At 46.1% G+C, this 15,988-nt stretch overlaps 1 protein-coding gene across 2 annotated transcripts in view; it reads left to right on the forward strand.

The window, feature by feature from the left end:
* The window catches only part of STXBP5 (syntaxin binding protein 5), a 210,609-nt gene that overhangs the window by 81,951 nt on the left and 112,670 nt on the right, over window positions 1–15,988 (forward strand). For both annotated transcript variants that reach the window (XM_056852557.1, XM_056852558.1), the window contains exon 6: window positions 6,629–6,692. In XM_056852557.1, coding sequence (XP_056708535.1) covers window positions 6,629–6,692 — 64 coding nt within the window. The remainder of the gene's footprint in view (window positions 1–6,628; window positions 6,693–15,988) is intronic.

Genomic DNA, 15,988 nt, shown 5'->3' on the forward strand with positions numbered 1-15,988 from the left:
TTAGGCAAGTGAGACTTGGCATGTAGCCTATTTCCTAACCCACGGGTCGCAAAAGCGCGGCTCCTGAGCCACATGTGGCTCTTTGAGCCCTTGAGTGTGGCTCTTTCCAGTCCCACCCAGCTGGCCGGCGGGGGTTTGAAGCGCTTCCCGCCCCTTCCACCTTCCCCAAACTTCCAAGGGCCCTCCCGGTTTCCAGCCCCGCCTCTTTCCTCTCCAGCGGATGGTCTGGTCGGAGGGCCGTCTGGTGTCTGGCCGGGCCCGTCTTCCGGCCGGTCGGCCTGAGAGCTACCTCCCCCCGGGGCCTCCTCTAGGCCGCCCCGCTTTGGTTCCCTTCTCCCTTGTTGTAAGGGCCGCCTGGTGCTGGAGCCGTCGGCATCTGCGCGCCGGCCCACTGGGGCGTTGCCCTGCCCCGGGTTGCTCCTGGCCTCGCCTCTCAGCCCCGGCATGCTGGCCAGGAGAATGCCTTTCCGGCCCACCCTCCTGTCAGGGATGGCTGTCGGGGGCCCCGTCGCTCGCCCCTCCCTGCTCGGCCCGGCATCGCAGCTTCGCTCCGTCCACGCTGCGCTCGCGCGGCGCTGCCTGTTCCTCGGGCTCGGAGGTAAGTGGGACGCGGGGCCCGTCAGTGTCCGCCCGGGGCAGTCCTGGGTCGGGTCTTGAGGGAAGGTAGGAAGGAGCCCAGGGGGCGAGGAGGAGGTGGTCTTGGATTTGCCACTCAGATGCACATTTTCCCCATCCAGATTCTCAAAACTCTGCATGGGGGTTATTGGCCATTTATGAATGGGAGGTTTTGCATTGGATTTGCCACTCAGATGCACATTTTCCCCATCCAGATTCTCAAAACTCTGCATGGGGGTTATTGGCCATTTGTGAATGGGAGGTTTTGCATTGGATTTGCCACTCAGATGCACATTTTGCCCATCCAGATTCTCAAAACTGCATGGGGGTTATTGGCCATTTATGAATGGGAGGTTTTGCATTGGATTTGCCACTCAGATGCACAACTCAACAATAAGCCCCCCTGCAGTTTTGAGAATGCAGATGGGGAAAATGTACAGTGTTTGTCAGTCATTGTCATGATTTAATTTTATGGATGCCTTACTTACTTTTTTCCCTCCTCAGAGGCCATGTCTACCCACTGGCTTTCTTGTCGGTAGACCTGTACTCTGAGGAGGGGAAAAAGTCCCCCTTCAGAGGCCAGGTCTACCAATTGGCTTCTATGGGCCTCCGGAGGCTAGGTCTACTGCCAAGAAAGCCAATGGGTAGACCAATGGGACTCAGCCGGCCAGGTCTACCAATAGGCTTTTATGGCTGTAGACCAGGCCTCCAGACAAGGACTCCAGACGGGGAGGGGGAAATGGCAGGGACTTACAATTTAATTTTTATCAATAAATAAGATCATTATTAAGTATGATATCAAGTTTTATTCAGTGTACCTATAGTTTAATTAAGACTTAAAACTTTAATTAAAGTTTATTAAGTTAATAAACAGTGTACCTACCTATATAGTTTAAGTTTAAGAAATTTGGCTCTCAAAAGAAATCTCAATCGTTGTACTGTTGATATTTGGCTCTTATGACTAATGAGTTTGCCGACCCCTGTCCTAACCATTTCTCACGTGGTGATACATGTAAAGAGCAGTCAGGTAATATGTGATCAAGCGTATCCAGGGAGTTAGAGTCACATGGGCAAATTCAATCCTGAATTGGAATTTGGTGAAACCTTTTGTACAAAATTTGTGATGGGAAGGCATTAACCCTGGCAAGAGAAAATGCTCTCCGAAGGGAAGGAGTATCCAAATTATAAAAATATTGGGGTTTTAACCATCCAAGGCACCAGGTTCCCTCCATATTGAGTTAATTGCTGCTGAGGTCTCTATATTGCACTGCAGATGAACCCCTTTATTTAAGAATACCAAGTTTTTACTCTAAGTATTTTTCTCTTTGATAAGGGAAAATGCTTATAAGGGACCCTGACAGGGCCTCGGGCTCCTTAATATGGATCCACAGGTGCCCTATTTTCAGGAAACTTCCCTTTTCAAAAGTCCTTCCTCTATTGCCTGGGAGGCCTTTTTGGTTGCAGTCCTGTACCTAAGGACAATTATGTTAACTGGCCCTAGTATGTTACAGGCTTGTTGCACTTGTTCTCCTGCCATCAGCAGGTGGCGCTGTAGATCTGTAATTGGATTATTGACTACTGGACAATTAATTTTACCAGTCCTGCAGTTTTGCCTGTCTGTCGCATCCTAATCCCTGTGGGTCATTGGGTTTGCTAGTTGTTCTTTTGTAATCCCAATTGCTACCTACTCAAAGAATAGCATTCTTGGCAGCTACTTTGAATGATTTTTCTCCAATCCCTTAGTGACTCAATGGCTGGTGGCCTTTTGGTCTCTGGTAGCTGCACGATTTATCTACAAGTGTAGATCAGTTCTTAAAAAGAATCTTTTTGATCACCATAGTTACTGGACTGGATCCTAGGGTATCTACCTTGTGGCTTCAAAATAAAATGAAATAATATTAAAATTAAACAAACAAATAAACACACTAATGGGTTTCAGCTTGGTTCTGAGACTGGCGAATATACCCCGTGTGTATTGTGGATCATCAGGCTAAGACCATTAGACCTTACAAAACAAGGGTTTTCAAGAAGACATTAAAAACCATACCCCCCCCCAAAATGTTTCCAGTTGCTGTCCCCTATTACAATTGGGATTATTGCATACTCCTTTGGTTCCTGCTCCCTCCCAGACTAGTGGTACAGATCCTGTCTGACAGGGCAACTGTTATGCTGATACCACCTGAAGACATAGTCTTCCTATATCCAGAACTGTGCTGTATTCACTCCAGTACTAAGGTTCTCGCAAGCACTTGTTCAAAGTGTTTACCTAAATATTTCCCTTCATGAGATCACATTCTTCTTCTGGAAGTCAGGACGAACCAGTACCATTTTGTACCTTTTTTCAGCCGCTGCTATGAAGGCATACAGCACGGCAATGTAAATATCTATAGCATGAAGGAGGGTTCCCTGTCCTGCTGTCCCAGGTTCTTCCAGTTGTGGCAAAGGACCAAACAACACATTTCCTTCCCGGCAGTCCAGGTGGTGGGAGAAGTCTGCTCTTACAGATTTCCTGAGCAGACAGGTTTCATCAACCCACAAGTAGTCCCTCACTCTATGTTCCCTGCTTTCCCTTTTTAGGGAATACAGGTTTTCCCTGGTTGGTAGAGTCCTATTATCTCAAGTGCTGATGCAAAATGTCCCTACTTTCTCCAGGACACTGGTTGCCATGAGGCCTCCAGGGAGATTTTCCAGTTCCACTGGCCATGTTTCTTTTGATGCTGCACTTTTGTTCCCTGGTTCCACAGACCCATGGTAGGTGAGCTTGCTATTCTCCCATGCGGGACTGCACAGAAGCCACGAAGATGAAAAACAGTGTTGCACTTACCTGTAACTGTTGTTCATCGAGTGGTCTTCTGTGCAGGCACGCATCCCTCCCTCCTTTCCCCGCTGTGGGCTACTGTTTAGTGGCTATTGTGTTCTTCCACGGCGGCGAAGGGAGAACTGAGGGAGGAGTGCTCCTTTCCCCTCCGTCACATGACCATTGGGCGGGAAGCCGGCTCACTCTTGGCCTGGGACAGAGGGGAGGGGGAGCGCTCTGAAGCTCCTAAAAGCTTTTAAGTCAGTTCTCCACGGCTGGCCTGCGCAAGCGCAGTCCTATGCGTGCCTGCACAGAAGACCACTCGATGAACAACAGTTACAAGTAAGTGTAACACTGTTTTTCCCACTCCCCGCCTGCCCCTTCGTTTTGCATCCCCTGCTGAGCTGCCCCTTCGTCCCTTGCCCGGGGCATTTTCCCCTGCCACCACCAAGCAGGCGGTCTGGGTCCAGACCCCTGGGGGGAGTCTGGGTTCCCTGGGAGAGTGCTCGGACTGGCACAGGTTCAAAGAACAGTTATGCCGTACAGCATATTGGAGCCAGCAAGGTATGGATTCAGCAAAAAGCTGTACCCTGAACTTCCAATGTAATATCTTGAAACATGAGTAGGGGGTTCCAGTTATTCCATGGAGCTATTCCCTTGTCAGTGCTGGGTATTATTTTATTTATTTATTTAAAACATTTTTATGCTGCCTTTCCACCCAAATAGCATCTCCAAGGCTGCTTAAATTGCTTAAGTATTGCTTAAATTGGTTAGTAGTAGTTCTCACTTTACCTGTATATTTGATTTGTATTTGTCTCCTCTCTCAACTAATTTGAAGATACTTATTTGTTTTTTTGATGTGTGGATATATAAAAATGTTTTTACATATTACCCCCTCCGTATATTAAGATATTGAATTATTAGTGTATAGAATACAAAGAAAGCAGAGTGGTTCCAGACAGCTTCTGTGGTGATGGAAAAAGAGAGGAAGGGCTTTTTTGACCTCCTAAAAAGTTTATGCTGGAGATAATGGGAGCAACATGGACAAAAGCAATGCAAGACTGGGGCTGTAATAAGGAGAGTAGTTGAGAGGATTGAGTTGAAAAGCTGGTTGGATCCACCCCACTATTAGTCAAGCAATACAACATTGACCTGGAAATCTGCTAGAGATGGCAGCAAAAGATTCAAGTCATTGCACCTTAATGTACAATTTAAAGGTCTAGAATAATGGGATAATGTTAATAGAAGTATGTATCTCTTATAAAGAAGGTAAGATATGCAGAAGCTTGACAAAATGGGGATTAATATGAGTCATTACAGGAAAGGAAGGTTACCTCTAATTAGGAGTGTGGGTCCTAAATTTGAAAATTCCACATAGAGACTACAACCAGGCTAATGAGGCCATAAAATATAAAGATAAGAGATGACACTTGTTGATGATTATGACTTCTAAATAAGAAAGTTGAATCTTTTTTTCAGAAAAATCAGTGTGAGTTTCTTTGGCTTTTTGTACTTTGAGTCATACATTCAAAGAAGTTGATATTTGTCTTATTTGAAGACCCAATTTCTCCCTACACGATGAACATTCATAATTGTCTAAATTCTGTTCATTTGATCCAGACTGGTGGCAGTTCTTGGCAAGGAGTTGGACAAGGTAGCCTTGTTCAAGGATCACAAATATTCCAAATCATGTCTGAACATACAGGAAGCCACTGCTGTAGTTGTGTCTTTATGGCCTAGCTCTTTTCAGACAGCAGATGAGGTGGCAAAGCTGTGATTGTACTATAGGATCAGGGCTCACATGTCAATGCTGCTCTGTTGTCAAAATCCTCCATTATTGTGCATATTTCTCCCTCCACAAAAAAGTCTTGAATTTGTGACCAGTTGCTCTCTGTATGTCCCATTGAACTAATAAGTTTCAGGCCGCTTCTAAGACAAAAGACATGACCACCCTGTGCATTCAGTTAATGCACATAGAGAGGGAATAGGTACAAGCGTGCAGGCCCTGCCACTGCATGCATGGTCATTGGCTCATTAGTATGGCACTTACATATATAAGACATAAATGCACTTATTCTCCCTCCCCATTCTCAAAGACTCTTCTTTTCACAAGTTGACTGAATGCATATGTTGGGGTCTTATGTAGAGGGCTAGAGTGAGTAGACCATACCTTACTCAGTCATACTAGCTGGAGTTCAGGAGATGTCTCCTGGGCCCAGTCTATGGCCATTAAATCATTAATCAAGACCTCTCAGTGATTGATTAGTGTGCCTTTAGCCACATTGCATAGATCAGAATGTATATCACTTTCAATTGATGTTAACTTTGCTCTTGAAGGCTCCTTTATACATGGGTATTCTGTATCTTATATTATTAGGTATGTTAGGGGTATTAGGGGTATCTTCTGCAGTAGGAATATGTTTTAGGGCTACTCAGAATTAAGGAAACATTGGTAACAGTTGATTTAGTTAGTTAATTGCAAGGACCAGTCAATCAATAAATACTTTCATTTCTAGACATCGCAAGATTCCCTTATTGGACATGTCCTGTCCAGACAGCCCATTCCTGAGCCTTTGGCAGTCGAGGTGCCATCGCAGTGCCTCCAAAGTTGTTCCCTGGCCACTGAAAGGCTTTAAAAAGCCTTTTACATTTCTTTTTGTTGAAAATGAGGCATTTTGCCCCTTTGAAAATAGCGAGGCTGCGCCAGCAAAAACCTGACACAGCAACACTGTTCTTATACACAGTGTACCCAGGGTGAAAGGGGTCAGGAAGCGGCCTACTGGCAGCTCCGCCGCCCCATCACACCTCGGGATCGCCCCATGGATGCCGGCACTGGGCTTTGTCCAGTGGAATGCCAGCGGGATGCCAAGCCAGCGTCCCTGAGCCTTGCTGCCACGGCAGCGCAGGGAGAACAGCATGAGCGGCCCAGTGCCGGCATCCCTGCCTCTCATGGCGATGCAAGCGGCCCAGACGCCATCGCAAGCAGCTCAAATGCCAGCATGGGCACTTGCGCTCCTCCTTGAGCTCTTTCCAGGTAAGAGCTCAGGAATGGGCTGTTAATCCTTATGTGATTTTGCTTCATATAGGCAACATTGTCAGTAAACTGAAAGCTCACTTCTTCGTGGTACAGCAGTATATGTGTTATAGTAACATTGTTGCTGTTAATATAAATTCATAGTTTGATTTCTTATGAATAGATAATGTTTCTATTTTCAGGTCATCCAAGTCTCATCCAGGACCTGTTGTCCATATTAGTGACAATCCAATGGATGAAGGCAAGGTATGTTAATGCAAAAAAGGGTTAAATAGAAAAATCAACTAAACAACTGTGCATAGTGTCATTACTTCTTGGGGTTAAAATATTGCAATTAAAACTTTTGAGATACTAGCTTATGAAAAGGGAATGAAACTTTTGGTAATGCTTGCGAAAAAGACTTATATTTAGAAATAAAAAACTATATTTAGAAATAAAAAACTATAGCAAGAAATTATCTGTCTGTCTATCCCTTTTTCAAAGGGATGCACACAAATATTAATCTAAGAGAACGTGGACTGCATGCATAAAACTGGGGGGAAAGCAGCTTGGGTGACCGTGAACAGAAAAAATATCTGGCAGAGAAAAGGTTAGGTATTCTTTCACCCTGTTTCTGCTTCATTGTAAGTTCATCATCTCTGAGTTGCTTTGCTCTTAAAAAATAGTCGCAGCCAGCTTATGGCAACCCCATAGGGTTTTCAAAGAAAGAGACTAACAGAAGTGGTTTGCTTTGCCTTCTCCTCTGAGGCAAGGGCATCTTGATATGTGGGTTGTTTTCCTTGCTCCATCCGGGGGAGGCAGGATCAATTTTTCAATTTCCTGTCTCCACTTGCGGGAAAACAGCCATCCTGCCTCTGAAGGGAGAGCAGGTTCTTCACACAGCTCCGTGCATTAGCTAGATTAAAGGAAACTTTCTTCTGTCTACCTCTCTGAATGAGTCCTTTGTTCTTACCTACCCTCTCTATTCCTCCCCTCACCCTTCTTACCAGCCCTTCCCTTCCCTGTGTGTTTTTTTCCTGGAGCCCTCGTTTTTCGGAGCCTCCAAAATGGCGGATGCCATTATTGAAAGGGAAGATGATCTCCTCTCCGTAGAAGACTATCGGTCTGGGCTGGTCCAATCCGCCCTAATGGACTCTGGCTCTCCCAACGGCCGTGAAGGGGGACCTTTAGGGACCCAGAATCAGGCCAGCAACCAGCAAATGGCCGAAGAAGCAGCCCCGGTGCAACCAAAGATGAAAAAGGCGTAAAAAACCGCGCCTCTGCAATCGGGGCACAGAAAGACAAAACGCGGCAGCAGATCCATCGCAGGCATGAAAGCCAGGAAAAGAGCCCCCGCCTCTTCTCAGCAAGCCCCAATAGCAGCACCGAGCATTCCTGCAGCCCCCCCTGATGGTGGCGCCCTCTTTTCTCCCGGCGGGACCCAGTAACGTTCCCTCGGCAGCCTCCTTTCTCCCTGCGGGAGTTGGTAACCTTCCCCCCCTCTTCCAAAGTAGTGGGCGGTCGATATTTATCCCGGAAGATGCAGACAATCTCGTTAATCTTGCCCTGCAAAGACAGTGGCAAGCATTTCAAGCCTTCCAGATGCATCTGCCCCCCTTTACTGGTCTGGTCCTGCTGGGTCCCCTTCCACCTCTACCTCCCACTCCCTCTCCACCAGGGAGGAGGATCTAAACCCCAACACTACAGGGTCCTCGGCTTCCAAGCAGCGGCCTACAAAGGCAGCCTTAAAACTGTGCTAGTGCTGCAGAGCATACCCAGGCTGCCCACCCTGAGTCCTCTGCCTCCACCCTAGATTCTGAGGAGGAAGAGAGAGAAGAAGGGGAATTCGACTCGGAGGAAGAAGCCTCTCAGTCTGAGGAACAACAGCCTAGGTTATTTTCTGGGGAAGATTACCAGGGGCTCCTAGCCAAGGCTATCCTGGCCCTGGACTTAAATGAGGAACCAGATGCCTCTGAGGACCCTAAGCCCAAGCTTAAACAAGGGGTTAAGGAATGCTTTCCCAGAAAACAGGTGCAGAATAATTTGGTTCCCTTCCCTGAATTCTTCATCAGGGCGGTTAGCGAGAAATGGGAAAACCCCTTTTCCAGCAAACTAGTTTCCCCTAACATGAAGAAACTTTACAACCTTGCACCTCATGCAATGAATATGCTCAAGGTGTCCCTAGTGGACGTGCCGGTGGTTGACCTCCAAGCTCCGGGCCTTGTTCCTGAGGATGGGATGGGGTCACTGCGCTACCAATTGGACAGAAAGTCGGATTATCTAGCCAGGAAAGCCCATGAGACTTTGTCCTTAGCAATCCAATCTAGTGCAACCACTTCTATTTTTGCCATGGCCTCTTTTTTATGGAGTTCATAAGAAGCTCATTCAGCTTGTTCCTGCTAATAATTGCAGGCCTCAAGAGGGTCCTGAACGCTATAACCCTGATGGCCGATGCCTCCTTAGACACTATGCCTTTATAGCACGATCCATGGCATCGGTTACCTCCCTAAGGAGGGCCCTGTGGCTGAGAGCCTGGCCGGCAGATTTCAGATCCAAGAACATTCTCATGTCATACCCCATAAAGGAGGGTAGACTGGAGAAAACTGGACAAGATTCTGGTGAAGACCAAAGATAAAAAGCAGGCACTCCCAAGACAGGTCAGAAAGGAACACAGATCCTCGACCTACCCGTCCTTTCGTTCTTCAAAGGTCCCTCCCAGATACAGGTCCGAGTTCAGGAAAAGCTCCTGGAACAACAGATCCTTTCGCAAGGGAGGAAGGTTTCAAAGGCAGGGCCAGCAGCCCAGGTCAGACAAAGGGGACAAGTTCCCCAAATCCAATCCCCAGTGATGCCAGCCCTCCAAGGGTGGGAGGGAGGCTTCAAGAGTTCACCGCAATGTGGGCCTTCTCCAATCCAGACAACTGGGTTACCCATATCATTGCAAAGGGATACCTTCTGGAATTTTCTTCCCTTCCTCGCGACCACTTTCTCCGGTTGCCAGTTTCCCTCAAGATGGACATGCACACCAGGACCCTCAGGGCTATTCAACACTTACTCCAGATCGAGGCCATATCTCTTGGGAGATATGTCAGGGAGTCTATTCAATCTTTTTTATGGTCCCCAAGAAAAATGGGGACTGGAGGGCCATCCTCAATTTAAAATACGTAAACAAAAGGATGCAATACAAACCCTTCCGTATGGAAACCCTTCAATCTATTGTAGAATCCCTTCTCCCTGGCACATTCATGACGGCGGTGGACCTAACCGAACTGTACCTCCATGTGCTCATTCATCCTATGCACAGGAGGTACCTCCTCTTTGCCTATGGTCAGAACCATTTCCAATTCAGGGCCCTCCCCTTTGGTTTGGCCTCCGTCTCTCGGGTGTTCACAGAGATTCTTGTCACGGTTATAGCCTCCCTCAGACAGGAATGTATCCAGGTGCATCCATACCTGGACGACATCCGGATCTGCGCAAAATCCAGAACACAATCCCTGCTTCACACGTCCAGGGTGATGCAAATCCTTCAGGAGCAAGGATACCTAATCAATTTTCACAAAGCTCTCTGATTCCGTCCCAAACCATGGTGCATCTGGGGGTCTGGATAAACTCAAAGGGGAATTCACTATCTCTCCCACCAGAGCGGGTTGAGAAAATCGTCTCCCTCGCATCCACCACAGCCAAGGCAAAGTCGGCCCGACTTATGTCCTTGGCAAGGCTCATGGGCCTCATGGTCGCATGCATAGCAGTAGTCCCGTGGGCCCGATTTCATTCCAGACAGCTCCAATGGCTGCTGTGCCCATTTCCTTATCCCTCGAGGTCAGGAAGAGCCTTCATTGTTGGTCTCTCCCATCAAACCTTCGAAAGGCAAGCCAATACATACATGAAGAGCCACTACAGATTTACACGGATGCCAGCCTAGTGGGTTGGGGAGTCACCCTCAACGGTCAAATGGCTCAGGGTCGCTGGGCCCCAGAAGAAACCAAATTGCATATCAACCTCCTGGAGTTGAGAGCTGTGAAGCTGGCACTATACAGGCTCACTCTGTCACTCAAAGGTCAACACATCCTCGTGAGGACGGACAACACGACAACCAAAGCTCCCCTCAACAAACAGGGAGGCTCTAAGTCCTCCTCCCTACATCAAGAGGCAACGCTGATCCTCAGGTAGGCCCAATCCAACATCAAATCCATTTGGTCAGAGCACATCAAGGGAGCCCTCAATGTGCAAGCGGATTGGTTAAGCCATCAGCTCGTCGATGAAGGCGAATGGTCCTTGGACCAAGACGTTTTTCAGCTCATCACTTCCAGTATCGGTGGAGCCGATGTAGACATGTTCGCCTCAGTCGTCAATCACAAAGTACCTCGGTTTTTCTCAAGGTACTACCACCCAAAAGTGGAGGGAACCGACGCCCTGCTCGGTTTTCTCAAGGTACTACCACCCAAAAATGGAGGGAACCGACGCCCTGCTCAGCCCATGGCCTCAGGGCCTACTATACACCTTTCCACCCCTGCCCATCCTTCCCAAGGTCCTACGCAAAATCCAGCAGGAGAAGGCCAACGTTCTCTTGGTGGCCCCGTTTTGGCCCCGCCAACCTTGGTTTGCAACCCTTCGTTTGCAACCGTTCGTTCGATAGGCACAAAAGAAGAAGGTGGATCCTTTACAGCCAGGAGTCCACAAGATTATGGAGTTTCTACAAGAAGGGGTGCGTCTCAAGCTGTCAGCCTCCACCCTGAGACGTCAGATTGTGGCCTTATCAACCGTCATCCCAGTGTCAGAAGGCGTCCCTACCTCCAGACACAATCATATCCTCGCCTTCTTAAAGGGAGTTTCTCAGACTCAGCCTCCGGTTGTCCATCGTTTTCCCTCTTGGAACCTCAACCTCCTGCTCAAAGCACTCACAGTCCACCCATTTGAGCCCCTAAAGTCAGTTCCCATAAAATACCTCCGCATGAAGGTTTTGTTTCTGACCGCCATCACTTCAGCATGACGCGTTTCAGAACTCAGAGCCCTGTCCATCCGTAAGGGCCTCTGCGTCTTTCATAGGGATAAGGTGGTATTGAGGCCGGATCCAACTTTTCACCCTAAGGTGAACTCCCATTTCCATAGGGATCAAGAGATCAGCCTCCCGTCCTTTTGTCCTAAGCCTTCTTGTTCCAAGGAAAAATTGTGGCACACTCTGGATCTCCGTAGAGCCATTCGCACCTACTTAAACAGAACGGAGGAATTCCAACAATCGGACTACATGTTCATAGGGATCTCCAATTCCAACAAAGGGGAAAGAATGTCAACAGCAGCCATTAGCTACACACTCTAACTATGCATAGCTGAGGCCTACAAGGCCAGCAACATTACTGTTCCAGAAGGCATCACAACTTATTCCCTACGTAGTGCGGCCACCACGACAGCCTTTGACAGACAAGCCCCAGTCGATGAGATCTGCCGGGCTGCCACATGGTCATCGATGTCCACCTTCATCAAGCACTACAGAATTAACACATGGTCCTCGGCTCAAGCAGCCTTTGGACACAGAGTTTTGCAGCTCGTTGTCAAGGAAGGCTCATAACCCACCCGCATGGGAGCTCTTGAAGGTCCCACAGATCAAGATGCCCTGGCCTCAGAGAACGGAGTCTTGACTACTTACTGTGAGGACTACTTCTCTTTTGAGGCGAAGGGCATCTTGCTCACCCGGGCGAAGATTCAGTGCAATTTACCAAGAATCTCGCGACCACGAGCCCTCCATCTTATCCTATGAGTACGACATGACTTAGAGATCAGTTATGTGATGCAAAGAGCCGACATATCAGATTAACCTTGGTTGCTCTGTCCCTCCGTTTATTGTCATTATTGTTGTTCTAAGTTATAGTTTATTCATTCCTGTCAAATTAGCTAGGCAAGCCTGTAACTGGGTTCCTGCAGGTTTTTTCCCGCTAGCGGAGACAGGAAATTGAAAAATTGGTCCTGCCTCCCCCGGATGGAGCAAGGAAAACAACCCACAGATCAAGATGCCCTTCGCCTCAGAAGAGAAGGCGCCCTCATGGTAAGTAGTCAAGGCTCCAATCCTCTGCATAGCAGCCCTAGAATTCCTTTTAAAAAAATTAATAAAAGCAAAAGATATAAAATATAAAATAAAAACATTGGTCCTTTCCATAAAAGAAGGATAAGAGTATTTTACATAAAGTACACTATACAGTACTTGATAAATACAGCAATAATGTTAATATTATAGAGTAAATTATGATAATATAAAATAAAAAACAGTGGTGATTACTATTATAAATCTAAACATAAATTTCTAAGAATATTTTCCAGATAATAACAAATTAAGTTCATATATTATTATCATCTGTCCATAATATATTTAGATGTTTTTCCCTTTAACACCTTTTCAACTCAGTATAACAAAAATATTGTTAATAATTCATATATATCTCTTCAACAATCTCCTCCTCTCCTTTTTAAACGAATAATATGAATAGTATGCTTTCCATCTGGCTTGAAATTCTTTGGTTGGTCTATTATTCACATAGTTAATTTGCCATTACTGCATATTCAGCTACTTTGCTTTCCCAGTCCTGCCGGCATTCTTCTACTTTCCATTTTGCTGCAAATGTAACTCTGGCCATCGTTATCATTTATCTAAACAATTCTTTCAAGAGTTTTGGAATATTTGGGAGTAAAATGCCCAATAGCATGCCCTTGGCTTCCATAGCAAATTTAATTAAGATTTTCTGGATTTCAGCATGAATTTCTTTCCATTTTTTTTTGTCTTTTTGCACATCTACCACCTCTTTGCATTTCCAACATTTCCCATTACAGTTCTTGTCCATCTTCTCGGTATTCTTTGGAATAATATCACCAATAAAACATCTTCTACCAATTTTCTCTTAATGTTTGACTTGCTGTGAATTTTATATCTTTCATCCATAAGGTTTCCCATTGTTGGAGTGATATCTCTTCCTCAAATGTTTGCATCCATCTAACCATACATGTTTTAACTTGTTCTGTTTCTGTGTCAAATTGAAGTCATAGCTTATACATTCATTCTAATGTGTTCTTCTTGCTGCATTATCACTTTTCAAACTCTGTCAACTTACTTACTATGCTACTTGCTGTGTGAATGTCCTTTTTTAATCTTGAAACTAATTGAAAAAATAATAGCCATTGTACATTTTTGCCTTTGCCCTTCAACTTTTGCCAAGATTTGATTTCTCCTTGAGCCTTGGAATTCCTTAGTGGTCTCCCATCCAAATACTAAATAGGGCCAATCCTGCTTATCTTACGAGGTCTGATGAGATTGGGCTAGCCTGGGCCATCAGGTCAGGTTCCAAATAACTACATGACTATTTCTTCACTACAGCCATTTTTTTTGTTTCTTAAATAGTAACTTGCCATGCCACGTGATAAATTCTTTGAAACTGTAGAGACCTTCCAAAACACTTTGTGAAATAGCATAGTCATCTGTCTGTTGTTCAAAGGAATAAAAAGAAAGCCTGAAATAGCTTTTTGCATCCTTGCTACTGTACAATAAATAAGAATTTACAGTTAATAAACGTGGCTTCTGTGCAGTCCCACATTGGGACTTCATGTGCGCAGGCCAGCCATGGAAAATATTTCCAAAGCTTTCTAGTAGACTAGGAGCACCCCTCCTCCCTCTGTTGCTTTCCTGCCAAAACAATCACATGAGCAGTTGCTACTCCTTCAGTTCTCTTTTTGCCACTGTGAAGAGAGGCTCTCCATTGCTGTTCAGTCCTCAGCTCATTCTTGAGGCTAAGGAGGCTTGTTTCTAACAAAAGGGTTTTTTTTGTCCTCAGTAGTAATTCTTTTTCTTCCCCCCTCCTTTTTTTGCAGTCAAGTCACAGCTAACTTATGGTTCCCCCCTAGGGTTTTCAAGGCAAGAGACCTTTAGAGGTGGTTTGCCATTGTCTGCCTCTGGTATCCCTTGGAGGTCTCCCATCCAAATAGTAGCCAGGGTCGGGGCTGAAAATGTGACTGTCCCAAGGTCACTCAGTAAGCTTCCATGGGGCGAGTGGGAATTTGTACCTAGCATTCCCCAGGTCCTAGTCTGACTCCTTAACCACTACACCATGCTGGCTGTCATCAATAGTCATTCTAGTGAAGAATAAACTACATTTAAAGAAGAAACGTTTTTGGCATTTCACATTGTCATTGTGACTCAAAAGGGGGCTTCTCTGGATTCTGCTGACTGTGGCTTTGCCTTATTTGCCTGGGGGTTCACACAACAGAGGGTCTGCTCTTTCTGTCACCAATTTACCCTAAAGGCATGATTGGGTAGAGCTGGACTTTTTCAAAGGCTTTGACTGTGCGCCAGCTTGAATAAAGGCACCTTCTCCCTCCCTGGCGAGATGTGGTCTGAAAGAGCCTTGCATTCACTGGCTCTTTTCAAAGGCTTTGGTTGTGTGCCAGTGTGAATAAAGGCACATTCCCCCTCCTTGGCTGTGTCGGCTCTGAGGGGAGAAACCTGGAGGTGTTGCCTTCAGAGCCTCTGATTCTGAATGGCTCTTTTCTAAGGCTTTGGCAACAGCCTTCCCGACTGAAGGAATCCCTCCCTGGCTTCTGTCTGCAGAGGAGAAGCTTGGAGGTGTGGTCTGATGAGAGCCTTTTTTAATGGCCTTCCCTGCCTGCCCTCAGTTTCAAGGTGAAATCCATGGAGGCATGGGTTAATAGAGCCTTGCTATTCTTAATGGTTCTTTGTGAAAGGTGTTATGTATCAGGAGGGTATTGGGCCTTTTAGTTGGGGTTGTTTGGACCTCTTCAGCCCCTGTAGGTTTGGAGAGTTGCTAAAGTGGGTAGTGTTTCCTGTTTTGTTGTTAGCTGTGTTCTGAGGCAACCAGCTAGTTATTCTTAAGACCTGCTGAGCTTCATTTTACTGCTCACGATGCTATTTTGAATTATTCTTATGTGTTAAGGAGGATACCTTAAAAAGCCTACCTTTAGGTCCAGGTCATCTTATTATGTGTATTGTAGTCTTTAAACTTTTGCTTGGCCGTCTTAATCATAGACCTCTCTACCCTTCCTGCAAAGAGTCCCTCTGCCATTGGTGGTGGAAGCTGTCAGTGGCAGAATTCCAACATTCCCCTTCATTTGGGGTTATGCCTTGGCTGATTTACAAAATGCATGGCGATTAGGGTGGCCCATCCAAGGTTGTCATATTGTTTTCCCTTCTCTGTTAATGGTTGGTTGTTGATCCTTTCCAGGCCAACCCTTTTGATTGAGTTTCCTGATTGAGTTTCCCCTTGCCTTTCTCAGTCTTTAGTTAGTCCTTATTTTTCTGAGCTTGTTAGCTTTTTTTGACTTCCACAGCTGCAATTTCTGGCCTTTTTACATATCTTTAGGTGACACTATAACAAAATTTGGTTTTTGGACTATATTTCACCCTTCAGGAGAAGCCCAGAATTGATTTTCTTTCTTTCTGAGACAGAGCTAATGTGCACCATTCTGGTGGTCTCAGCACTGCAATTTTCTCAGGGCACTCCTTTTGACACTGAGCCTTGGGAAGTTAGTGCTATCTGAGATACCTCCTTCCCTATAGTATATGCTGT

The sequence above is a fragment of the Euleptes europaea genome, chromosome 7 (genome assembly GCF_029931775.1).
Source record: "Euleptes europaea isolate rEulEur1 chromosome 7, rEulEur1.hap1, whole genome shotgun sequence".
Lineage (NCBI taxonomy): Eukaryota > Metazoa > Chordata > Lepidosauria > Squamata > Sphaerodactylidae > Euleptes > Euleptes europaea.